The 27840-nt window shown below is 46.2% G+C and overlaps 1 protein-coding gene across 1 annotated transcript in view; it reads left to right on the top strand.

The window, feature by feature from the left end:
• NLGN4X (neuroligin 4 X-linked) overlaps positions 1–23128 on the top strand; it is a 186318-nt gene extending 163190 nt beyond the window's left edge. The window contains exons 3-5 of the mRNA XM_036270196.1: positions 8882–9067; positions 13779–14568; positions 21602–23128. Coding sequence (XP_036126089.1) covers positions 8882–9067; positions 13779–14568; positions 21602–22451 — 1826 coding nt within the window. The 3' untranslated portion in view covers positions 22452–23128. The remainder of the gene's footprint in view (positions 1–8881; positions 9068–13778; positions 14569–21601) is intronic.
• Positions 23129–27840: the final 4712 nt, after the last annotated feature.

A 27840-nucleotide genomic window follows, 5' to 3' on the forward strand; every position in this document is an offset into this window, starting at 1 on the left:
CATTAGCCTAACCCTGGCATGAATGCTAACCAAAACCTTAATACTAACCCTATACTAATACTAACCATAACCGTAACCCTAACCATATCGTTAAACCTAACACTAAAACTAACTCAGACCAAAAATTTATCACTAATGGTAACCGTAACCCTAACCCTAACCCTAACGCAACACTAATACTAAACATAACCATAACACACAGACACTAAACTTAACCCTAACCCTACCATTTACTCTAATACTAACTCTAACCCTATCCCTAAGCCTAAGCCGAATACTAACCTTAACCTTACACCTAACCCTAACCCTACTGCTAACCCTATTCCTATCCCTAACCCTAATAGTAACCTTAACCCTGATGCGAACAGTACTACTAACCCTATCCCTATCCCTATCCCTAACCCTAATACTAACCTTAACCCTAATGCTAACCCTTCTACTAACCCTATTCCTATTCCTAACCCTAACCCTAATACCAACCTTTACTCTAATGCTAACTGTACTACAACCCTATCCCTGTCTCTAACCCTAACCCTAATACTAGCCTTAACCCTAATGCTAACCCTAATACTAACCCTAACCGTAACACACTAAAACTAACCTTAACCCTGATACTAACCCTAACCCTGATACCCTAACCCTGGTACTAGCCCTAATGTAACACACTAACACTAACCGTGACTCTAACCCTAACACGTCATATAAAGTGCTAAGTTCTATCATAGAAATGGATCTAACTCAAATTACTGTATTGAAAGCGTTGAGAGGACCAGGAACCTTTGAAAAGGGACCCTTCGTTGGTAGAGGGAGAGAGGAGAGGTACTTCCTGCCTGAGGGGTTGGACCGGGGAGGGGATGGGGTTGCCCTCCAGGGGGTGCTGTGCTCCCTGAGCAAAGGGTGCTGCTGGGTGGGGACCAGGTCTACTATGCAGTTTGCACACTCATGACAGCCCTATAAAGAGTATTCGAGATGTAATATATTGTGTATAAAACCATAAGGAGCATATAGAAGATGGAGTATAGATATATATTACATCTTGGTCTATCAATGGGCACCGTGGTTACTTCCATATCATGGATGTTAAAAATTATGCTGCAATGAACCTAGGGGTGCTTCTATCTCTTCGAATTACCGTTCTTGTTTTCTTTGGATAAATACCCAGAAGTGGAATTGCTGGGTTGTATGGTATATGTTCAGTTTACTGAAGAATCTCCATACTGTTTTCCACAGTGGCTGCACCAATCAGCATTGCCAGCAACAGTGCACAAGGGTTCCCTTTTCTCCACAACCTTACCAATACATACGATTTGTTAGCTTTTTGATAATAAGTGTCCATCAATAGCTAAATGGTTAAAGAAAATGTGGTACGTATAGGAAAGGAATATTATACAGCAGTGAAAAAGAATGACATATTGCCATTTGGATGAATGTAGAGGTTCTGATGCTCAGTGAAATAGGTCAAGCAGAGAAAAACAATGATATGGTTTAACTTAGATGTGCAATCTGAAAAAAAGAGAAAACAAAATCAGACTCGTAGAAACAGACCAAAGGGAAGGGGTAGAGGGTAGTTGAAAGGGAACATACATAATATTGAGATAAGTTTACACAGTGACAATTACTAGAATTAGTGGGGTGGTCACATTGCAAGGTAGAAAAATGACAAATCACTGTATTGCACACCTGACACTAATATAAATTATAATATTGTGTACGAATGATACTGAAAATAAATGTTGAAAGAGATATAAACAGACACAGCACATTCAAGAAATAAAGGTGATGGATTTGTAGGCTAAAGATTATATGTAGGGCATGGCCAGCGGTGGGGAGACAAGATCACAGAAATGACTCTGAGAGCCCCCCTAAAAATTCAATCTTAAAACACACTTGCTATTGTCTGTGTGTGAGATTCCTCAATTGTGAGCAAAATATGAGCAGCCATTTAAATTATTACATTAATAAAAATGAGATCACTTGCCATGGTATTTAGTAACTCACTGTTTCCTCTTGAGAAATCTTAGATGCATTTCTATGACTACATTTATTATTTTATCCTTGTATCCAAAGGAAGAGCCCCCTCGTATAGGGACCCAGCCCATAGAATTTACGCAACAAATCTCCAATTCTTGAGCCCTGGTGTGGCTGTTATCCTTGATTTCAAAACCATAATCAAAAAGAATGGTCGGTCTTTGGAAGCCCATTCGTGTACATGCACATAAAGGGGATTTTTAAATAGAAAGGTCTCGTAGATATTTGGGGTCAGAGGGTGTCACATTTTCCCTTGCATGTGTTTTTTATTTTTAAACTTGATTTTTAGAGAGAAAAAAAAGTAGAGAGAGATAGAAACATCCATGTGAAAGAGACACATCGACCGACCGCCTCCTGCACGCCCCCTGCTGGAGGTCGAACTGCAACCCTGGGCATGTGCTCGAACCAGGACCTCTTGGTACAGGCGTCGACGCTCAACCACCGAGCCACACCGGCCGGGTGGTTTTGTTGATTTTATACTTTAGTGATCACAGTGGTTAGATCGATGGCGTGGAAATGGATTGGAAGGAGTGAATTAGAGCTGTTATCTCAGCTACTGGGGTGCAGACTCAGACTTGTCACTGGGTGCATGGACTATTTAAGAAATAAAACCAAGAGGAGCCGACAGCTCATTGATTGGGAGTCAGCAGCAAATCTGAAAAAAAAAAGAACCTTTAAGTATGAAGTTTTGAATCAGAAACAATCCAAAGTCAATTCAAAGGTGCTTTGGTTCCAGACTGGCCATCTTCAATTTTTTATCACCATGAAACTTTTTACCAATTCTTACCCAATTCTTACTTGATCTATATTGTGTCATAAACAAACCTCTGTGTTTTCAGTTCTTTATTTCGTTTCCAGAATAGAATGGATTTTAGTTTTCTGAATTAATATCATCTCAGAAAATGAACTTGAAGACCTCTGGTCAGCCTCATTCTAAATAATTGTGTGGAGATATCATACGGTTTGGGAATCTTATTAATTATTTAATGGATCCCAGGTTTGGAAACCTCGGCTATAAAAATCCAATATCCGTATTCATTGCCTTATAATTATTCTACTGACATTAGAAATAGAATTAGACCCTGTGCAATGTCAAGGTGATAATGAATCTTAATAGAACAGTGACCAGTTACTACTACTGTCATTTTTAAGTAAAATAAGAATACAAAGAGGAGACACTAAACTTTAATCAGCTTTGCCCATCAGGACTCTGGAATTTGAATATACACATTTTCTTGTTTCCCAGCCTCTCAATAAGCAGTGCTCTTTTGTCAAATCACAAATGACTCCAAGGAACATTGGAGACCAACTTGTGATAAATGCGCCCAGTGAATGGTTTCCTATGGACACGAAAGTATATCAATTTGCATTTATTTGGCGCATTTTCATTGTTGTACCTGTGCCTAAGTTCTTATCACATAGGTTTCTTTTTTTTTTTTAATATGTTTTCTTGACTTTTTAAAGAGAAAAAGGAGAGAGAAATAGAAACAGGGATGAGAGAGAAACATCCATCGGCTGCACGCCCCCTACTGGGGATCCAGCCCACAACCCGGCCTGTGTCCTGACCGGGGATTGAACCGGGACCTCTCGGTCCACGGGATGATGCTCAAGCCACGCAGCCACACCGGCCCAGCTCCCATGAATTTCTTTACAGGCTCATTGATGTGACCTAAGCGAAATCGTGTCTATTCTTATTGAAGAGTTTTACTTACACATTTCCTCTTTGCTTTTGCTGTTAAATCGAGTATGTGTGCGCGTACACACACACACACACAGCCACGGATATGTGTAGACAGGAGGGAGGGGTTCTGGTTTAAGAAGGCTGGTGATTGGACCCTGTCCGATTAGCTCCGTTGGTTGTCATACTGACCAGATACAGCAAAGTGGCGGGTTTCATCCCCACGGTAGGCACACGCGGCGATCAACCAATGAGGCATCAGCAGGTGGACGGCAAATCTCTCTCTCAATCTCCCTTCCTTTCTCTGACTAAAAATCAATCAATCAATTAATTTAATTAATGAATTTGCAAATAAAAATGAAGCCTGGCCGGTGTGGCTCAGTGGTTGAGTATCGTCTCATGGACTGAGAGGTCCGGGTTCGATTCCCGGTCAAGGCACAGGCCCGGGTTGTGGGCTCGACCCCCAGTAGGGGGCGTGCAGGAGGCAGCCGATGGATGTATCTCTCTGTCTCCCATCCTCTCTGTCTAAAAAAAAACCAATCACAACATATTAAAAACATATAAATAAAAAGACTAAATTGTCTCCTACATGAAAATGGATGTAGGTGTAAAGCCTTATTACAAATGAAGACATCGGTTACCACATCTGACCCCTTTGGGTTCCGTCCCAAGGACTTACGGACACGGAAAGCCATGTGACCTAAACCCTATGGTGCAATTCAGATAAAAAAGCACGGAACCTTTAGATTATAGCAACCCGTCACTACGCCCTGAAACTTTATATTCTAGCAGTGATATCAAGGCCAAAGGCAAGGATTGTATTGACAGGACGCTCCCTTCATTCGTGTCGGAGGGCATTCGATTCCTGTGTTTTTAGGCATCTTTCCCGTGAGTCGTGTTTTAGAGTCACCCCACGTCCACGGAGCGTCTCTCTGGCCTGTGTACATTTCCCGTCGCGTCTTTGAATGAAACGCGGGGGACAGACAGACAGCCTCCTTGCAGAGACAGACGGATCTCAAACACCTACACGTTTAGCCGGCTCAGAAGCTGAGTGTGCAGCTCAGCCTGCCTGTCACACAAAGGGGCCATTTGCTGAAACGTGACACAGCCATTGAAAGGGCCACTATTCCTTCACCCAGAGCGTGGACGGACAGCGCCCTGCGGGGACGTGGATGCCAGCAGGCCCCTGTCCTGATGTCGTGCATACAATTCCCCGCCAGCAAAGCCGCCCCCGTCACATCTCCGGACGATGTCCGGCACCCCACTTAGACAACCAGGACAGGACGGGGATGTACAGTCACGGAGGACATGCGCTTGGAAGTCTGCCTGGTGGGTCATTTAAACTAAGAGAATAAAAAAAATTTTAAAAAAATTAAAAAAAAAAATTGGCCCTGGCCAGTTTGGCTCAGCGGTTAGAGCGTCGGCCTGCGGTCCTGAGAGACCCGGGTTCGGTTCCCGCTAAGGGCACGTACCTTGGTTGCAGTTTGTCCCCGGCCCTGGTCGGTCGTGCGGGTGGCAGCCACTCCATGTGTCCCTTTCACGTCGATGTTTCTCTCTCTCTCTCTCCCTTCCTCTCTCTCCCTCTCACTCTATCTGTGCAAAAAATGGAAAAATATCCTCAGGTGAGGATAAAAAAAAAAAAAAAATTGGATATGCAGTTGAACATTCCAGAAAGCAACGATAGAAATAGCAGCTTAAAAAGAAAATACAGACTCTCTCTCTCTCTCTCTCTCTCTCTCTCTATATATATATATATATATATACACACACACATATATGGTTTGCTACACTTCAGAGATACACGGAGGGCTGTTTCCCATGAGCACTTTGGAAGGCATTCGGCACGTTAAGATCAGACCCCCCAACAGGATGGTCTGGGCAGACCAACATTGGCCAGGATGCAGGATGTTATCGAACCTGCCCCGTGAGGGCTGACACGAGCCATGTTTGCCCAGGGAGGGAGGGGACCTGGTCTGATACAGACCAGTGTTCAATCCGGGGTGCACATTCGCTTCCCGGAAACAGAATAAGCCCAGAATCGAGAGACCAGCGAGTGGAGGAGGGGTGTGTTGGAGACGGATCCGTTCTGCCCGAGAATCACTGGAGCCTTTAAGAATGAACCACCTCTTCCCGTAATGGGGAAGCAGAGGCTTGTCTTACGGCGATTACACGGTACCCCAGCTGCCATCAGCAGCCAATTTTACACCTCCAACTGCTGGGGGGAGGTGATCCTCCCCAGCAAAACACGATTCATTTCGGGAGAAGCTGTGTCTAAACAGCGGTTTGGGGATGGATGGGGGAGCCATTGGACAGGGGCTGGCAGGAGAAAGGAATGAGTGATTGCTAATTAGATAAGGGGGGGCTGGTATCACGCGCAAGTTCCCGCCCGATCATAGCTCATCTCAGCCCCTGTGAACGCCAGAGACGTCGGGCCTTGGGGATGTGCCCTCCAGGTGCCGCCTGGAAGGGGTCACCCTGCATGTGGCTGGGGGGTCCTGGACCCTGGCGTCCTGATCGCTGTTGTTTTAAACCCCAAACCAGCTTCCTGCTGCCGGCTGTGAAGTCAGCTGTGGGTTGCTCATCCTCTGCCGGTGGAAGGGCCCAGCCTGTGAGTTTCCGTGGGTTTTAGATGCGGCCACCAAGGGACTCACGTTGCGGTCCACTTGGGTCAGACACGCGTCTGAAGGAATCGGTTCTGATTTATGTGATTTGAGGGTGTCGATCTGTCCCCCCATAAGCGTGCAGCAGACCATAGGGACGAATGAACACTCACTCCCGGAATCAGTAAGCGGCATGGCCCTTGGACTAATAAAAAGGTACAGACGGAGGAAAAAAACATAATTGGGTATACGGATAGGAGCAAGTCACGTCAAATGCTATCAACATTTTTTCTTTTCCATTTTTTTCTTTATTGATTATTAGAGAAAGAGGAAGAAAAAGGGAGGGATAGAAACATCCATGAGGCCCTGGCCGGTTTGGCTCAGTGGTTAGAGCGTCGGCCTGCGGTCCGGAGAGACCTGGGTTCGGTTCCCGCTAAGGGCACGGACCTCGGTTGCAGTTTGTCCCCGGCCCTGGTGGGTCGTGTGGGTGGCAGCCACTCGATGTGTCCCTTTCACGTCGATGTTTCTCTCTCTCTCTCTCTTCCTCTCTCTCCCTCCCCCTCTACCTGAACAAAAAATGGGAAAATGTCCTCGGGTGAGGATAAAAAAAAAAAAAGAAAAGAAACATCGATGAGAGAGAACATGGACTGGCTGCCCCCTGCATGCCCCCCACTGGGGATCAGGCCCACAACCTGGACATGTGTCCTGACCGGGAATCAAACTGGCGACCTCTTGGTGCAGGGTCGATGCTCAACCCTGAGCCACACTGGCCGGGTGTGAAATGCTATAAACTTTTTAACACTTTTTTTTTAAGTTCTTTTTTATTTTTTAGCATTTATTTACAGATAGAGGGGGAAGGAGAGAGGGAGAGAAACATCGACGTGAAAGGGACACATCGAGTGGCTGCCACCCACACGACCAACCAGGGCCGGGGACAAACTGCAACCGAGGTCCGTGCCTTTAGCGGGAACCGAACCCAGGTCTCTCCGGACCGCAGGTCGACGCTCTAACCGCTGAACCACACCGGCCAGGGCATCACTTTTTTTTTTTTTAAGGAATAGTGTTAAATCTGTATAGGAAAGTGTACGCGTCCTTAACAAAGAGACTTCAACCATCACAGAAAAGGTATTTCCAAGTTTTTTGTTTTTTTTTAAATCTTAGACAAGTGTTCCAGTTTCCCTCAATCTGCAGTATTAAAGTTACTGAAAAACAGGTCACGGGTATTTTGTGCAGAAGACACAGGAAATGAGGAAGAGGGTTAAAAGTGACCACTTTGTCACGGTCCGTGCCCAAAGGGCCTCATCTGCAGCTTTTGGGGAAGAATTGAGACTTTGACGCCTGGCGTGAAATCTAGTTCTTCAATATAAAAATCCTCCTCGTTTTCAAAATAAACTATCCTACCAGCTCATGCTGTTTCGGGGACAGACAGGCAGATTTGAATATGCATGGGCTTCCGGCCAAATTTCTTTTTCCTGGTGATGAGCCATTTTAAGATTGACTCTCTTAGCAACTCTAAAACATGGAATACAGTGTCGTTAACCATTTAACTGCCTCTTTCTCTCCTGACTTAATTTCTTTTTCTTTTTTTTAGCCTCACCCAAGGACATTTTTGCATTTATCTTCAGACAGAGCAGGAGGGAGAAAGGGAAGGAGAGAGAGAGAGAAACATCGATGTGAGAGAGACACATCGACGGGCTGCCACCCACACAACGCAACCAGGGTCGGGGACAAACTGCAACCGAGGTCCGTGCCCTTAGTGGGAACCGAACCCGGGTCTCTCTGGTCTGCAGGCCGACGCTCTAACCACTGAGCAAACTGGCCAGGGCTTTCCTGACTTAATTGTATAACGATTAGTTTGTTGCTGACAATAATTGAAGCCAGATGACTTCTATAAAAAGGCCACACTTCACCTTGGCCTTCCTGACCTGATTCAGTCAACTTTACATTTTATTAAAGAATTTTAATTGTTTTGTGTGTAACGGTGAGATTTTTTTTCTATAGACAATTCGAGGTGCATGCTAAGCTATGTACGTGTGAGATCGCTCATGTCTGTAATTTACTTTGAAACGTACACATTAAAAGGTATTAAAAAGTTAATAGCAAATGTAATGGGGGAAAAGATGATGTTTATTGCTTTTGTACACATGTACACAGCTTTGCACACAGTGTAACATACATCCTGTACACACACATGCACACACATAGTTGTCTCTCCTTCAGAAACTTCCTGTAGGAGTTTTTTTTCATTTTGTCATGGGAAAAAACAAACAAATATATATACTGGAATGATAACTTGAATCTGATATTGCCGCTGGTTAAAAATGTTTTAGATTAAATTTGTCTTACAGGTTAGGTCCAGACAAACACACCGACGAGACATTTTATCACACTGTCAAGAGAAACAATAACCATTATAAGTGGCACTGACATACTGTAACCCTCTCAAATATTTCACACTGTGGCCCCTCACAGGGAGAGAAGAATGGACCAGAGAAACCATCATCTTTTCAAATAGCAACAATGTTGACATGCTCTTTATAGTTGACCGATCGGATTATGTTGTATTGTCTCGCAGGGTTCTTAAGTACCGGTGACCAGGCAGCCAAGGGCAACTACGGCCTCCTGGATCAGATCCAAGCGCTTCGATGGATCGAGGAGAACGTCGGGGCCTTTGGTGGAGACCCCAAGCGCGTGACCATCTTCGGCTCCGGAGCGGGGGCTTCATGCGTCAGTCTATTGACTTTGTCGCACTATTCAGAAGGTAATCCCAGCCTCCCCTTGGTGGACAGGGGACCCCCAGGACTAAGAAATGCACCCATACCCCCCAGATGACATGTGTCTACATTGTCTTCTGTCAACGCAGCTTTTAATCATTAAACGACAAGTCCTGGTGAGGGCGTGGATGAAAGGGGACTCTAGTGCACTGCTGGCGGGAATGCAGACTGGTACAGCCACTATGGTGTTACCTCAAAAAATCGAAAATGGAACTGCCATTTGACCCAGTGATCCCACTTCTAGGAATATACCCTAAGAAGCCTGAAACACCCATCAGAAAGAATATATGTACCCCCGTGTTCATAGCAGCACTATTTACAATAGCTAAGATCTGGAAACAGCCCAAGTGTCCATCAGTAGACGAATGGATAAAAAAGCTGTGGTACATATACACAATGGAGTACTATGCAGCTGTAAGAAAGGAAGATCTCTTATCCTTTGAGATGACATGGAGGGACCTGTAGAGTATTATCCTAAGCGAAATGAGCCAAACAGAGAAAGACAAATATGACATGATCTCACTTATTTGTGGAATATAATGAACATAACAGTCTGAGGAATGGGGTAGTCCCAGAGACGTGGAAGTGGGGTACCGACTGACAATCCCCTGAAGAGGGAGTTGGGGGGGAGACAAACCACAGAACTTATATGCGTGTGTGCATGAACAATGGCCACGGACAACAAAGCTGGGTACGGGGTGGGGGGGATGGGGAGGAGGGTGTCAATGGAGAGAAAAGGAGAAACATCTCTAACAAAAATAAATTAATAAAAAAAAGAAAATAACATATTGAGATGTAATTGATATAGAACATGATGTTATTTTCAGGTGTACAGTGTAATGATATCATATCTGTATATCTCGCCAAGGGACCCCAATCAGCCTAGTTAACATGCATCACTTCACATCGTAACACAGTCTCTTTTCCTTGTGCTGAGAATGTTTAAGGTCTACTCTCTCAGCATCTTTTAAGTATACAATATAGCACTGTTATTTTAACAGTATACCTTTTGTCTGACTTCAGCGGACAACCCCGAGACATCACTTACAATCCTCGGAGCATAATGACCCCTTTCGAAAGGCTGACGCTATACTTTGGCCTCTTTGACCTTCTCCGGTCCACTTCACATTTTGTGAACTTCGAAGATCAACTTGGTCAAAGCAGCATGAGACAGTATGTCGATCATAACAGGATACGGATGACAGATGGGGGTTTGGAGATTCCGTAATCAAGTCTTATTACGCGACAAGGCCTGTGGCCATTTGGTTTTCAAAGTCACTTTGCTTTTATGGACTGTATTCCCTGTGCTGTGTTATACAGAATAACATTGAAAGTACAGTGTAATTGGGAAAAAAAAAAGTTAGTCCTGTGATCCCAGCTAACGCAAGGTGATTCACTCTTGTCCATTGGTGATGGACGTTCTAAGCAATAATGAGATTTGAAAGAGACGTCAACAGACTGGGGGATATAGTCATTAATATTATAATCTCGATGTAGGCTGCCAGGTGGGTCCTGGAAATATCGGGGGAACCCTTTGTCACGTACATAAATGTCTAACCACTATGCCGTACACCTGAAATGAATGTGAGACCGAATGTCAACTATAATGGAAAAATGTGCAAATTTAAATTTAAATAACACAGAGACATCTGTGTTATTGGAGACGTGTTCACCATCCCTATGTGAACCATTTATATCAGAAGCACTTGACACTTTAAAGGAATTATTTTACTTTAAATAGTTTTATGGGTTTCTTGGTTTTGTTTTTATTTATTAATCGTTACTCGAGGATATATTTTTCATTGATTTTCAGAGAGAGTACAAGGGAGGGAGAGAGGGACGGGGAGGGGGGACATTGATGTGAGAAACATCCATCGGCCGCCTCCTGCACGCCCCCCACTGGGGATCAAACCCCCAAAACCGGGGCATGTGCCCTGACTGGGAATCGAACCAGCCCCCTTTTGGTGAACTGGACGATGTTCAACCAACTGAGCCACACCGGCCGGGGTGCGGCCTCGATGTCTTTATCAGCAAGATACAATTAATGATGACGTTTAGTCCTCTCACATTTGAACATCTAGATTTTTTAATTTTCTAAGGGCTGAGGACGTGTGGAATTAAAGGCTTCTACTTACATTAACCCTTTACACGGAGGATCAAGTGAATCATCAGATAAATACCTAGACTATACACGTTTCCCAGTTCACGACTGAGAAAGTTCTCAGGACGAACGTTGGTGGGAACCAAATCCACGTCAGCCAAAACAAATCGGGGGAACAGTACCGACGACTGCATTAAACCCGCAGAGAGAATCATGCTTTGTGGTCATGGGCTCACCCGTGTCTGCAAAGCTCCTTTGCACACACAGCCCAGAGAAATATTTAAAAAAATGATCACAATACACAAAGGTTTGGCCTTAGGAATTCCGCTTCAGGCACTGGGGTCTCACCACGTCAACACACGCACGGAAAGATATGTATTCGCAGAGATATCTGCCCAAGTAGTGTCCCGGCCAAGAAGGGTGGGATAAGAAAGGCATAAAAGTTGTAAGGAACACACATACACTCACTCAGAGGAACAAGAATAGGTTGGTTTGTTTTTTTATCCTCACCTGAGGACACTTTTGCATTTATTTTCAGATAGAGCAGGAGGGAGAGAGGGAGGAGGAGAGAGAGAAACATCGACGAGAGAGAGAAACATCGATGAGAGAGAGAGACATCGACTGGTCGCCACCCACACGACCCAACCAGGGCCGGGGACAAACTGCAACCGAGGTCTGTGCCCTTAGCGGGAACCGAACCCGGGTCTCTCTGGACCATAGGCCGACGCTCTAACCGCTGAGCCTAACCAGCCAGGGCAACAATAATATGTTGTAATAATTGTGCTTGAGATACAATAGCCCGATAACACAATGGAAAAATTATGCCTCTAATGGGCAGTTCAGCCAAGCAGACCAATGACGGAAAATAGCCAAGAAAGAAAGATGCTGAAATGTTTCGGTCACTGGCACGTTCCAGTAGGAATTATAGGCGATTATTTTTCTCTCTCCAGTTTTTCCTCATTTTTCAGGGGTTCCTTACTGCTCTTACAAACAGATATATACACCCTATTTCCACAGTCATGGCCAATAGTGGTGAGAGAGAGAAAAAAAAAAAAAAAAAAACAACTTCTATCTCTATTTTTCTAATTCTGATTGTTTTAACTCACGAATGTCCTCAATAGAACACATATTTGATATTATTTGTTTCAGGTGCTTTAAAGCATCATTTTTTTTTTTTTTTAATCCTCACTCGAGGATATTTTTCTGTTTATGTCCAGATGGAGTGAGAGAGAGAGAGAGAAACATCGATGTGAGAGACGCATCAACTGGTTGCCTCCCCGATGACCCCATCCAGGGCCGGGGATGAACCACACCCGAGGTACATGCCCTTGATCAGAATCGAACTTGCGACTTTTTGGTCCATGGGCCGATGCTCTAGTGCTGAGCCAAACCACCCATCAGTCTTTAAAATCAAACACACAATTCAGTATTTGCCCATTTCCGATATTGATAAGCACCGCACCAGGAAATTGCTCCCCAGACGGCTTTGACAGTGTCTGGGGGCCCAGCCCCATGAAAGCCAAGTTTCAGGGTCGAACATCCTTTTGGGTAATTCTCCAGTTTTTCGAGTCACATCTTCCTGATTCGAATCATGTCCCCAAAGAAGTCCCCAAAGGTGACTTACGCACGCAATTCCGGGCACCTGGAGCGAAATCCTTCCTCCTTCCCACAATTCAGGGGTTCAGAACTAGATTGGTTGGGGTCCAAGAAACAGCAGGATGAGATAAAGACCAGAAAGCTATGATTTTTTACAGGCATCCCCTCTTGTCCTGTAAACTTAGCAATTAAGCTCGTTTTGTTTTTTGTTTGTTTGTTTGTTTGTTTTTACTCCTGGACATCCATGTACTAGACAGACTGCATGGGAAATTTTTCCGCTGCGCAGAATTTTCCTTCTCAATGTCCACTCCTCCAACAGCCTGAGATTTTTCAATCCTGTCAACCCAAACAGGTGCTTTTAAAATTAAGTTACAGGCAGGTCTGGGCTCAGCACGGATGCCGTTTGGAAGCAAATAATTAGGGGGAAAAAATGCGTTTTGTGTTTGAGGCTTTCTTTAGGAACAGCTAATTCTATATTTTAATTATTGCAATTCCTGCAACGGGTTCAGGAGGGGACCGCAGTACCTCTCGGAATTTAGTTCCGCACCTGGCTCTTCAGGGGGGCAGAGCAGCCTTTGACCTTCTTCCTGGCTCGGAGCGTATTTTTAGGGGACGGGGGGGGTGTCATTTCTGGGACAAGACTTGGTACGTGGCATCTGGCGCGGACAAGCAAATGGCACGCCAGATTGTGGAAGCAGAGACAAAATGCTTATGTTCTCCACGGCCGCTCCATTGTGCATGAAGTTTCCTTCTCTGAAGTCCGATCTGGGGGTGCGTGCAGGCGTGTGAGTGTGTGTGAGAACGCCCCAGAAAGCCGGCGTCCCGCGGGAGGGGGGCCGTGGGGAGCCTGAGCGGGGAGGGAGTGAAAGAGACTCTGAAGGCGCTGAATGTCCCCAGAAATTCACAGGCCCCCGGGCACAATGGGCGCCTTCTTTGCGGCATCAAAGCTGCCCTTCTGTCTTCGGGGCTCTCATTTGCATGGCACAATGTCGCACCTGCAGGGCTGTTCCAGAAGGCGATCATCCAGAGCGGGACCGCCCTGTCCAGCTGGGCCGTCAACTACCAACCTGCCAAGTACACTCGGATATTGGCAGATAAAGTCGGCTGCAACATGCTGGACACGACGGACATGGTTGAATGCTTGCGGAACAAGAAGTACAAGGAGCTCATTCAGCAGACCATCACCCCCGCCACCTACCACATCTCCTTCGGCCCCGTCATCGACGGTGACGTCATCCCCGACGACCCGCAGATCCTCATGGAGCAGGGCGAGTTCCTCAACTACGACATCATGCTGGGCGTCAACCAGGGCGAGGGCCTGAAGTTTGTGGACGGCATCGTGGACAACGAGGACGGCGTCACGCCCAACGACTTCGACTTCTCCGTGTCCAACTTCGTGGACAACCTGTACGGCTACCCGGAGGGCAAGGACACCTTGAGGGAGACCATCAAGTTCATGTACACGGACTGGGCGGACAAGGAGAACCCCGAAACGCGGCGGAAGACCCTGGTGGCGTTGTTCACCGACCACCAGTGGGTGGCCCCCGCCGTGGCCACCGCCGACCTGCACGCCCAGTACGGGTCGCCCACCTACTTCTACGCCTTTTATCACCACTGCCAGAGCGAAATGAAGCCCAGTTGGGCAGACTCGGCCCACGGTGACGAGGTCCCCTACGTGTTCGGCATCCCCATGATCGGCCCAACGGAGCTGTTCAGCTGCAACTTCTCCAAGAACGACGTCATGCTCAGCGCGGTGGTGATGACGTACTGGACGAACTTCGCCAAAACTGGGTATGTTCTGCTCATCACGATTCCCCTCCTCCCAGGTGCCTGGTTCCCGGGTCACCTTGCTGAGCACACGTACCCCAGCATACACACCCAGACACGCACCCCGTAGCTGCTTCCCCCCCAGGGTCGGAGGGGGCCACTCCGTTCCGCTCCCCCTGAATGATTTTTCTGTCAAGCCCGTGTTCATTACCCTGCTTGATAGATATTGAAAGTGCTGTTTCCTACCTGCTGCTGTAGGATGGAGACGTCATTGGTGATTCTGTGCAAAGGTCATTGTAAAAGTTTCCAACGTCAGCAAGACCTCGACTCCTTGGGTAAAGACCAGGGTTGTCAAAACACATGAGCCACACGGTTAATTGAGATGTATTTTGTGGTCACAGAAATGAACTCGAGCCCATAATAGCTAGACTGATACTCTGTGTGTGTGTACGTTTGCACATGTCCACCTACAGGCAAACCTCATCCGATGGTGCTTGGTGTTTTTCTTTTTTCTTTTATTGATTTTAGAGAGAGGAATGGGGAGAGAGAAAGAGATAGAAACATCGATGAGAGAGAGAATGTTGAGGGGCCACCCCCTGCACACCCCCCACTGGGGATCAGGCCCACACCCTGGGCATGTGCCCTGACCGGGAATCGAACCAGTGACCTCTTGGTGCAGGGTCGACGCTCAGCCACTGAGCCACACCGGCCAGACCGATTGTGCTTGGTTTTATTGGGCTTTGTGGATGTTGCATTTTTATTTTTGTTTTTGCAAATTGAAGGTAAGTCCCCCACCAGCACGAAGTTCACGACTTACCGAAGGGTCCGATGATGGTCAGCATTTGTCTTTAGCAGGAGAGTATTTTTTGTTAATGCACACGAATTATTGTTCAGACATGATGCTGTTGCATACTCAATGGACTGCCGCCGTGATTTTTCATCTGATGTGCTCCAAGATTTTTTAAAACATGGAATACCTGAGTAGCATCAGGGACTCGGACTTCTTTTCCCGTAGATTGTCCAATAAAGTAGTGGGAACAGCCAACACAGGATAGCCATCCGGTGTGAAGGAATAACAACGGACCTATTTTTTGTTGTTGTTATCAGATTGGCAAAAAATATAATTTTTTGGGGGGGGGCTTGCCACCAAATTTTAGTAATTACTTTTTATGTGTCCCATGAGATGAAAAAGGTTGAAAATCACTGGACTGCGGTGTAGTGTAAACACAACTGATATGTGCACCACGGAAGCAAAAAACTGGGTGACGCTCGTTATTGTGGTGTTTGCTTTATGGCAGCTGTGTGGGGCCCAGTGGGCAGTGTCTCCAATGTGCGTGTGTATAGACAGATGTAGACACAGACAGATAGAGATAGAGACAGAGATAGAGATAGAGACAGATGATACAGATATAGAGATAGACAAATACACACAGATGATATACATATAGAGATATAGACAGAGAGATAGACAGATATAGATAGAGACAGATGATATATATATATATATATATATATATGAAGAGAGATATAGATATAGACAAATGATGTAGATATAGAGATAGGGAGAGATAGGTACAGACAGATAATATAGATATAGAGATAGATAGAGATACATACAGATAGAGACAGATGATATAGATATAGAGATAGAGAGAGATGAAGATAGAGATAGATATAGATATAGACAGATGATATAGACAGAGATATATATAGATATAGATATTCATAGATATATATAGACACAGACATATATAGATAGATATATAGATAGATATATAGATGATATAGATATAGATATAGACATAGACATAGATAGATATAGATAGATACATAGATATGAATAAATATAGATATAGATATGGATGTAGATATGGATATAAATATAGAGATAGAGATAAAACAGATATAGATATAGACAGATATTCATAGATATATAGATATAGACAGATATATAGGTATAGATATAGATAGATAGACATAGATATAGATATATGGATATATTGATATAGATACAGGTATAGATAAATAAAGATATCAATATAGATATAAAGATACAGACATAGACATAAAGATACAGATATAAAATATATATTATACATATATAGAGAAACATTTAGTATTTCTCTCTAGTTACCTTTTATGTATATATACAGATGTGTAAACATTTATACATACTTATGTAATAAGTAAATATATATTCCATACACGTGTGCATACATGGATATATGCTTATCTCTGTACATATATGTTCAACTACATCTGAAAGGAAAGCTCATGGGGCACCTGTGCAGAGAAGGCACCAGACTCCGCATCGGGCGGCCTGTCTTCCCCGCACAGTCTCAGGGAACAGGGACGGACAGACGGCCGCGTCTGACGAGCCACAGTCTCCTGCTGGCTCTTTGCGGGGCTCACAGCCTCCTATGGGGTTGGACGCGGGGCCGCTGTCTTCTGACTGCGCACTTCACTCGAATACCTCCAGCCTCTCGTGCGGCATCGGCAGTGAGGATCCCCCGGGCTCCCCGGGTCGCGCGTGTTCCGGTGGCGACCGATGGCCGGAGGGGGCTCCCACAGTGTGCACGAGAGGGGGGTTTGGGGGTGCCGGGAGGCTCGATGCGCAGCGCTGGAGAAGCAACCATTGCTTGCAGTGATGCCGAGTAGTCAGCGGTGGGATGTGATCTCCGAATGCTCGGCCGTCCCCACTGGCCACACAGCACACTGACCGCGTTGGAAGTGGGTTGCATGAGCCCCTACATTGAACAGTCAGATTTCATCTGCAGGGGCCACATGGAAGGAGGACGTGACAACCTTTGGAAGAGATGCTGACCCACCACCGAAGAGTTATTTCTTCCTCCAGGGGAGGACTTGAGTCCTTCAGCACGTGTGTTCATGTAACACGGGATCATGCATTTCCTGGGGTTCTGGAGAGCACCCCAAACGCGTGCTCTGATACCCTCCAAGATGCTTTGTTTCCGAGTCCCGGGTGGAGAAGTCTACATGACTGAGTCTCCAGGGCCCTGTTCGCTCCAGCTCCCGACGGGCTTGGGCGTTACTGACCGCAAGCTGCGTCCCCCGCTTACTGCGTCTGGGACCACGTGGTTGGTGACCCCGTGTGCTTGGCAGAGGGCCAGCTTCTCCTACGAGAGCAGGCGTACGGCGTTGGAAGTGCGTTCTCCTCCGGCACAACCTCCTCTCATCTTGACGAATGACATCTGAGGTGCCAGGGTTAGAGCATCAGCATATCCTAATTGGAGGGGTAACGGTTGAACCCCTAACCCCTCCTAGAAGCAGGTCCGTGTGCAGTTACGTCCCGGGACGCACGTACACGCTCTCTGCCTGTGCAACGGTTTGTATTTTCATGAACCAAAAAGATTCCTGGGGGCGATTTCGAACCCGACCGCAGCACCCATGACCCCCACGGCACCGCCGTCGAAACGTGACATTCATGTTTTTATTTTTAAATCCTCACGTGAGGATATTATTCTGTTGATTTCAGAGGGAGAGGAAGACACAAAGAGAGAGAAACATCCGTCAGTTGTCCTCCACCCGAGCTCAACCAGGGATCCAATCGCGACTTTTGGGCGCACAGGACGACGCTCCGACCAACGGAGCCCCAGCCAAGGGCAAACATGCCTTTCACCTAACATCCAGTCACCCCACCCCCACTTGGATGAAAACACCCTATTTCTTTTTTCCTTTTCATATTTCGGAAGCAAACTTTTTTATGATTTTCTTAAACCCAAAGCCAGTTCCGTTTTTTTTTCTCGGTGTAACTGAACCATTACAAGACTGTAGATGCCACACAAAGGCATTCGATTCTCCTTGGCCCTTCCGCCTGCCAGTCTTGGAGCTCGAAGGCTGACTCTTTATTTAAAAATGGAAAAGAGAAAGTGCATTGATTGCTGATAAGCTCGCCGGGGAGAGACCTTCACTGATGCTGCAGGAGCTCGGAGCCGGGTCTGCGAAGCCAACATGTTCTGTGACCGAATGCGCAGCTTGGGTGACCGCCCTCGTTTGGAGAACCCGGAGCCCGTGGCCACATAAAATCACCTGGAATAATGACTCCCTGCCCACGTATATCCACGGGGACACCAGAATGCGCTTAGTAGGACGTTTCTGGCTGTTTTGTACACAGGAGCTCATTTAGCAACTGCCCCCTCCAAGGGGCCCGGCCTCAGGATGTTCCCACAGTGAGTTTTCCTTTAAATTGCTTTGTGAAGGCTGTTGGCCTGACTCGGATCCTCATCCTTAGAAGAAATGCCGGAGAAGTTCAGGTCACGGGCGATGTAAATGCCCCCCCAAATCTACGTCAGAAGGGAGGGCGATGGATGGGCACCGTTGACGGGTTTGGGGATCTGTCAGCGGGGGACCAGGGCTTCAGACGTCCTTGCTGGTTAGTGATGTTTGTGAAACAGGCTGGTGGCACCCCCGGCTCTGGGCAGAGCATCTCCTCGTCCTGGGGGAGCTGCAGCCTGGGCCAGGGGAGGAGAAGGAGCCACAATGATGCCCGTCAAGGGGCAGCACAGGGTAAACCACGTCTGAGGTCGCTGGGGAGCTGGGACGCTTCATCTGTCGCCCTGAGACTGTTTCAGTGACCCACGTGCCAACACCAGACCGAAAAGCGACCAGAAATGGGCAGGACAGCCCCAGATGTTTAGCAGTGGGCCGAAAACTAAGGCTGCCATGGAGGGTTTTCACCTGTGACGCGTACCGTTAAGGAACCAAGAATAGCAACGCACCACGCAAGGTCTGCAAAGACGGTGAAGAACACGGCGCGTCTCTGCGGGGTCAAATCCGTCTGGCATCAGAAGAGACGGGATCGGTTCTGGCCAGTCAAGAGACCCCGCTGCTCCCTGATCGAGGGCCAGATTAGTTTGGGTTCTGTGTGGGCAGAGGTGGTTACAAAAGCACAAATAAAGATCTCTGTAGAAGGTACGGCACGAACCGTCCCTTAAGCAACCAGGCTTTGCCTTCCACACGCGGAGACTGTAGATGCTGTTGGGATTCAAAGACGCAAACGTGCTCCACAATGCTTCGTACACCCAGTAGGTTTCATACTATAAAATGCAAAACGAAACCATCCTGTGTTTCAGTGGTCTTACGTGATTCTCACGAGTGCCGGGGTGGAGTGACTTGGGTCTTTCGTCGACTTCGGGTGAGTCTCTGCTTTGCAAGTTGCTGGAATCCCCGGATGAGTTTAGACTCAACGTTTAGCGATTCTTTGCAGAACACGAGAGAAAGGCCGTTGAGGATAATCCTGGACACAATAGCCTGGCAGCTTGATGCTCCTTTGACGACTCACCTTTATGGGCGAGATGTGTTCCCCTCTGAATAAATGAACTTCTCCACCTGTCGGATGGGAATCAGTGGACACTTAATTCTTGGTGCTTCGACGATTTGCCCTCAACAGGGCCGTGTTAGAGTTCCCTAAGACCTTTGAAGAACTCATACTACCTATCTGTAGTTAATGAAATGACATTTAACTCTCTCCACTGTCAGGAAGATAGCTCAAATGCAACACGGGAGTTGAAAAGGTGTGTGTTGGGGAATATGGATGAAGGTAGACATGGACGCCCTCTCTCGGAAAAGATGATGTGTGTGTCCCCATCGTCAGTCATGGTGATCTATACTTTGACTCGTGGGGATTAAAGCATGTCATACACTGTGGGGGAGTCTAAGAAATGAAGGCTCCTCAGTGGACACCCCCAAGAAGTTTCATAGACTGCGTCAGGCTAAGGCTTACCATTCTGGGTCCCCAAAATCCAATGCTGTGTTCTTTCAGGACAAAATGTGTTTCTTCACCTTCCAAATGGACCTTGACTTCCATCTAAAATAGCCCCCTGTCCAGCATGAATGGAGCCCTCTGTTCCCCATCTGACCTCTCCTTAATTAGAGGTTACACAGCTAATAGACACAGTTCACTGAAATCAGATGAAGGGAAAATTAGCAGGAATCCTCACGACATCCCGTGCTTTCAGACAGTAAAAATCAATCATAAAGGTTTCCGTGGCAGATTCCAGTTAGATGGAAAGTTTTCCAAAAGTTTACTTTAGCAAACTCTCAAGTAAAGGAAATATAAGGGGCTCCATTGGATCCGACACTTATCCTGAAACATGAAATTTTAGAAATAAGAAATAAAAACCAGTTTATTTCAAAAGCTGTGGTACATGTACACAATGGAATACTATGCAGCTGTGAAAAAGGAGGATCTCTTACCCTTTGAGACAACAGGGGGGGACCTGGAGAGTATTATGCTGAGGAAATAAGCCAGTCAGAGAAAGACAAGTATCACATGATCTTACTTATTTGTAGAATCTAATTAACAAAATAATCTGTTGGACAGAATAGATCCAGAGACATGGAAGTAGGGAACAGACTGATGAGCCTCGAAGGGAAGGAGGAGGGGGGACAGGAAGAGATAAACCAAAGATCTTATATGCACACATGCACAACTCATGGACACACACAACAGGTGAATGCAAGGGGCAGGGCAGGATCGAGGGCATCAACAGGAGGCAAGGGGGGGCATCTGTAATATTTTAAACAATAAAGATACACAAAATAAAATGGTAGATATGTTATGAAAATACCATAATGCTGCCAACATAAATTATTTTTAAAATACAGTTGGTTAATGAAGATGCAGTACCTATATCTACAGTGGAATATTACTAGGCCATGAAAAAGAATGAAATCGTATCATTTTTCGACAGCATGGATGGACCTAGAAGGTACTGTGCTAAATGAAATAAGTCAGACAGAGAAAGACAAATACGGTGTGGTTTCACTTCTATGAGGAATGTAAAAAAACAAAATAAAAATAAAGGAATAAGCAAAATGGAAAAAAAAAAAATGCAAGTATGGGATTTTGAGGGCCAGACATAATGGTAGCCATCCGTACAGTGAAGCTGCATAAATCCGTTGCTACTTCAGTATTTCATGCCCATCAGTAAACTTTTGCGATTAACTGCTCATCATTTCTTGTTTTATTTGATTAACCCTTGTGCAACGTGAGAGAATATAACCTCTTTTCTCTTTGTCTTCTTCCTTCCATCCCCAGTGACCCCAATCAGCCTGTTCCTCAGGATACCAAGTTCATCCACACGAAACCCAATCGCTTTGAGGAGGTGGCCTGGTCCAAGTACAACCCGAAAGACCAACTGTATCTGCACATTGGCCTGAAGCCCAGAGTGCGGGATCACTACCGCGCCACCAAGGTGGCTTTCTGGTTGGAGCTCGTGCCCCACCTGCACAACCTGAATGAGATATTCCAGTACGTGTCCACCACCACCAAGGTCCCTCCTCCAGACATGACCTCCTTTCCCTACGGGACCCGGCGGTCCCCTGCCAAGATCTGGCCCACGACCAAACGCCCGGCCATCACCCCAGCAAACAATCCCAAACACTCCAAGGACCCCCATAAAACAGGGCCCGAGGACACCACCGTCCTCATCGAGACGAAACGGGACTACTCCACCGAGCTGAGCGTCACCATCGCCGTGGGGGCCTCCTTGCTCTTCCTGAACATCTTGGCCTTTGCGGCCTTGTACTACAAGAAGGACAAGCGTCGCCACGAGACGCACCGGCGCCCCAGCCCCCAGAGGAACACCGCCAACGACCTGGCTCACATCCAGAACGAAGAGCTCATGTCCCTGCAGATGAAGCAGCTGGAACATGACCACGAATGTGAGTCCCTGCAGGCTCACGACACGCTGAGGCTCACCTGCCCGCCGGACTACACCCTCACCCTGCGTCGGTCTCCGGATGATATCCCGCTTATGACACCAAATACCATCACCATGATCCCAAACACACTGACGGGGATGCAGCCTTTGCACACATTCAACACCTTCAGCGGAGGACTCAACAGTACGAATTTACCCCACGGGCATTCCACCACGAGAGTATAGCTTTGCCGTTGTCCCCCCTCCCCCCACGCCTCCCATCCGCCGCATTGCAGAGCGAGAAAAACCAGAAGCAGCATCTCCACCCGAGGACTGTTCTGCATCCCACCAACTTAGGACAAAAAACAAACAAAAACCCAACAGCACTAAAGGGCAGTCCACCATTGTGTCCCTGTTGATCCATTCCATTGGCATTTCCCCGTATGACCAGATCAACTTCTGACCCTACGAAATGTGAAAAGTAGACATTGCCGTCATAATTCTGCTTCTCGTCCCCCACCCCCACCCCCTTGAACGTTCCCTGTGATGAAGACATCACCCCTCCAAGGACCTGGGTGTTTCCAAATGAACAATACAAGCTGAGACTTTTGGAACTTAGCCAGGGACCCGTAATTTTATTTTTAAATGACGCTTTCAAAAAATAATAATAATAATAATAATGAAAGTTCTTTCCATGCTGTGGAACAGATGGCTGTACGTACGTGAAGAAAGAGTCTGTGCGGTTGTACCCGGCATGTGGAACTGGACTCCGGCGAGAAAGAAAAGTAGCCTTTTATGATTAAAACAAAGCAACGGACTCTGCAGTCCCCGACGTATAGTTCTGTGCAAAGAGATGTTTTTGCCGGCCTGAACTATATTTAAGAAACTTTGTAAAAATAAAGAAACAACTTGTATATAGCTATGAGTTCACACACACACACACACGCAGAAAACAAAGAGAGAGAGACAAAAAAGCTTTTATCGGTGTTTTTCGTTTGAAACCGCTTTTAGCGAGATGGTACTTTCCATTGTGGTCTGTATGTATATAGATATAAATATAAATATATATATATATATACACATTAGTCATATCACCTCTGTTTCCTCCAGGACGTCGGAGGGACTTCTTCTCAATTACGTGTGATGAGGGAGACCTAGGGTTTTGTAGCGTGTTTCCTGTGTGGCGGCGCGTGATGTCAGTCCCTGCCCGTGTGACTGGCATTGTCCGCTTCCCAGGTTGTACAGGTGCATGCAAAGCATCCTTAGGAGACTGTTGTTTTAGGAAACTTCCATTTTTTTCGTGTGTGTGCGCGCGTTCAGCCTTCATGAAGTCCCGACCTGAAGACGGATCCCCGACGTGGAGTCTGTGAAAAGCTTGTCCGAGTAGACGCACGTACATGAGCGTGTCACCAGGCCCAAAAAAAAAAAAAAAAAAATTGCAGATTTCAGTTCTCTAGTTCTGGTTCTTTGAATATGTTTGGGAAGAGGTGCTCCCGACGCCAGGGTCCCCCCAAAAGGACAGGCAGCTTGTCTGTGGCGGGGCCGTGTCTGGCCGAGTGGATAGCGCTGTGTGTGACCCAGGCCCCCGCGGGGCGCTGGCTGGTGTTCGAGACCCTCCGATTCGCTGATCCCCTGTGCGAGGGCCTGTGTCTGTCTGGTTTTGTTAGAAAAGCAAGTCCCTCATTTCGCAGTCAGCAGAGTTTTCCTCTTTATCGGCTTGTCTGGAAGGACTAGTTTCTGTGGCTGTGTGCGTCGGTCACCAGTGAACACGACCGAGAGGAACACACACAGAGAAAAGGGGAGACAGGCCCTAGAACGTGCTTGGCATGGGGTTCCCAGGAAGGTAGGCTCGCTTCCCGGGCGACACAACACGGAGAAAATTATTCAGCCGTTTCAAAGTAGCCACCTGGGGTCCAAGTCTCGTGGTCCTTTTAATCATTCGTGAAGAATAGGCTGAGTGTCGTGAGGCAGAAACAGGACGTGGTGACCATGTTTTGTGGTGCAGGAAGCTTTTTCACACCAACCACCGGTAGGCAGACGTTCCCAGGTAGCGTCCCCATGCTTGATGGTCTTCATCTTAGAAACCCTGTCCTTGACGTCATTGGGAAAACTGGCACACCCCACAAACGTGCCTGCTTTCTTCCGACAGAACCCCCAAACTAACAGTGCGGGGTGTCTGTCACGGTGTTTGAGAAAGCACCCCGGGAAGACAGTTCTCAGAAATGCATCCAAGTCTCCCAACACGTTTCGCTGTTGACCTTGGTTTAGATCGGAGAGTGACTCTGTGTACACCTGTCGTGGACGGTCGTGACCTCAGATCACGATGCCGCGGAGCCCCGTGTCCTGCCGCCAAAGGTGTCGCGGAGATGTCTGTCCCCCGGGAACCATTCTGCAAGCTCTGTATTCATCCCGCGAACCAGCTCTTTATCCCCCGCAAAGGAACAGATTCTTGGCGTCCGTGTTGGTCCGGTTCGTCTTTGCTATGGATTCTCGTATTTGTTTAGTATTTTCTGTTGTCTTCAGCTAGCAATATGCACAATAATGTATCAGGCTTGTGAGCTTTGGATAAGGAAAAAGAAAAAGAAAAAAAAAAAAAAAGAGTTCTTGTTACGTGAATCATTACGTTTTACAGGGGGATTACAATCCGACGCAATTTAATACACCTTCAATGATATCTTATTTGTACATGGAAAGATGTTATAGAGTCTTCATAGAGTTCTATGAGAATAAAATATACTTGCTCTCTATTAAAAAAAAAAACTGAGAAAAAAAAAAGAGAGGGAAAAAAAGAAAAAATACGTAAAAAAAAAAAAAAAGAACAAAAAAAACTTTCCTACGCTTTTATTCTCGATCTCCACAGGCACGCAGGGTTAATGGTTTTCCTGGGTTATTATTTCGCGATTCTGTTTTTGCTTTTGCCTTAAGTAATGATAGAAGATATATATGGCTGGATACATATGTATACACTTTTCAGCAGCATTTTTAATAATAAAATATCACAGTATTTTCTAATGATTGGTGCAAATAATTCCGCGTCCCTTTTTTTTGTTTTTGTTGGAGGCGGTGGATTCATGTAACTTTTCTCCTCCTTCCCACGCCCTTCGCATCTGAAAACTTGAGAGGTGCCGGGGACGCACGTTGCGAAGGGACAGGTCAGCGGCCGTGGGCGCCGGTCTCTCACGGTGCAGAGCGCGGTGCTTCTGCGGCCATTGGGTCGGTTTTCCGGGCCTGACGTTGGGATAAAAGTCCTGCGTGGGGAAATGTGGAAAGAAGTTTCCCGAAATGCAGTGCCCTCCCAGATCGGTTCTCCCAACGCCACTGTTAACGTCTCCGGTCTGCCCTTGTGTTGGACGTCACGCGTCGACAGCTGTCCAAGGCGCGGCCTGGTCGGAGGCCGTCACACACAGCAGCATATTCCATTCAACAACAGTCAGGCCTCAGAAAGGGACAGTGGTACCAACAGGGGCTCATGGTGGCCTCCACACTGTGCCTTTGCTCATTCCCGATCCGCTGTTTATTATAAATCAGAAGCCGTTCCGAGTCGGGAATTGCAAGGGTTCGAGTTCTCAGTAGAGAGAGCTGGGATAAAAGGAGATGTTGAACCACTGTGACTGGCTGCAGACGATCCCAGGTTTCTCCTAAGCCAGGAGGGTTGAGGACGGCGTGCTGAGCGCGTTACCTGGAATTATAGTTCGCTGTGGGCAATGCCAAGGTGTTGGGCTCCCAGAGACATCTCCATGCCCCAGCCAAAAATTACATAGAACATTTTATATTTTTATTGATGACAGTGTTACAGATGTCCCCCACTTTGCCTCCCCCATTGTCTCCCTCCATCCAAATCTCAGCCCACCCAAACCTGCATCATGTATAACTTTTTAAAAATTTCTTTCTTTCTTTCTTTCTTTCTTTCTTTCTTTCTTTCTTTCTTTCTTTCTTTCTTTCTTTCTTTCTTTCTTTCTTTCTTTCTTTCCTTCCTTCCTTCCTTTCTTTCTTTCTTTCTTTCTTTCTTTCTTTCTTTCTTTCTTTCTTTTCTTTCTTTCTTTCTGTGGTACGTGCCCCTAGCGTGAACCAAACCTGGGACTCTCTGGTCTGCAGGCTGACGCTCAACCGCTGAGCCAAACTGGCCAGGGAGAAAAATATTTTTTTCTTTATTGATGTTAGGGAGAGAGGAAGGGAGAAGGAGAGAGAGATGGAAACATCGATGAGAAAGAACATTGGTCACCTCCTGCGTGCCCCCCACTGGGAATCGAGCCCAGAACCTGGGCATATGCCCTGACCGGGAGTCAACCCAGCCACACCAGCTGGGCTAACTTTTGACCCCCCCAAACTTTGCCTACTGCTGACTGGAATCTACAAATACATTGAACATACACACACACACACATATGTTATATATATATATATATATATATATATATATATAAATTAAAAATAAATAAGCTAGAGAGAAGAAAAATGTTACGAAGAAACTCATAAAGAAGAGAAAATACGTTTACAGCACTGGATTGTATCTATCGATTCCGTTTACATCACCTGTTTCCAAGATGAATTGTCTGTCTGATGTCAACATGCGCTTATATGATACACTGTGTTACAACTGTTACTAACACTACACACCAAAAGGGAAAAAGAAACTCGTATTTATTTACAGGAATAACAGTTTCAGCATTGGTAACAAAGAAGCCATCATATAACTGCTTCACAGTAGTAAGGAAATCCCAAGACTTTTTCAATAGCACTTTTTTGAAAACTCCGTGTATTGACCTAGGTCCCGAGACTAAGGTGACTAAAAGACTTTATTTAATTAATTTTTATTTTTTTAGATTAATTTATTTTTGTTACAGATGTTTCTCTTTTTTCCCCTCAGTGATTCCCCCCTCCCCCGCCATCCCCGCCCTGTCCGCATCTTTGTTGTCCATGTCCATTGTTCATGCACACATGCTTATAAGTTCTGTGGTTTATCTCTCCCCAACCACCCTCTCTTCTGGGGATTGTCAGTCTGTACCCCACTTCCATGTCTCTGGGACTACCCCGTTCCTCAGACTGTTATGTTCATCATATTCCACAAATAAGTGAGATCATATGATACTTGTCTTTCTCTGTTTGGCTTGTTTCACTTAGGATGATACTTTCCAGGTCCCTCCATGTCGTCTCAAAGGATAAGAGATCTTTCTTTCTTACAGCTGCGTAGTACTCCATTGTGTACATGTACCACTGCTTTTTTATCCATTCGTCTACTGATGGACACTTGGGCTGTTTCCAGATCTTAGCTGTTGTAAATAGTGCTGCTATGAACATGGGGGTACATATATTCTTGCTGATTGGTGTTTCAGGCTTCTTAGGGTATATTCCTAGAAGTGGGATCACTGGGTCAAATGGAAGTTCAATTTTTAATTTTCTGAGGAAACACCATATTGTTTTCCATAGTGGCTGCACCAGTCTGCATCCCCACCACCAGTGTACTAGAGTCCCCTTTTCTCCACACCCTCGCCAACACTTGTTGTTTGATGATTTGTGGATGGAGCCATTCTGACAGGTGTGAGGTGACACCTCATTGTTGTTTTAATTTGCATCTCTCTGATGATTAGTGATGTTGAGCATTTCTTTATATGTCTCTTAGCCATTTGTATGTCCT

The sequence above is a fragment of the Molossus molossus genome, unplaced genomic scaffold (assembly GCF_014108415.1).
Source record: "Molossus molossus isolate mMolMol1 unplaced genomic scaffold, mMolMol1.p scaffold_m16_p_2, whole genome shotgun sequence".
Taxonomy (NCBI): domain Eukaryota; kingdom Metazoa; phylum Chordata; class Mammalia; order Chiroptera; family Molossidae; genus Molossus; species Molossus molossus.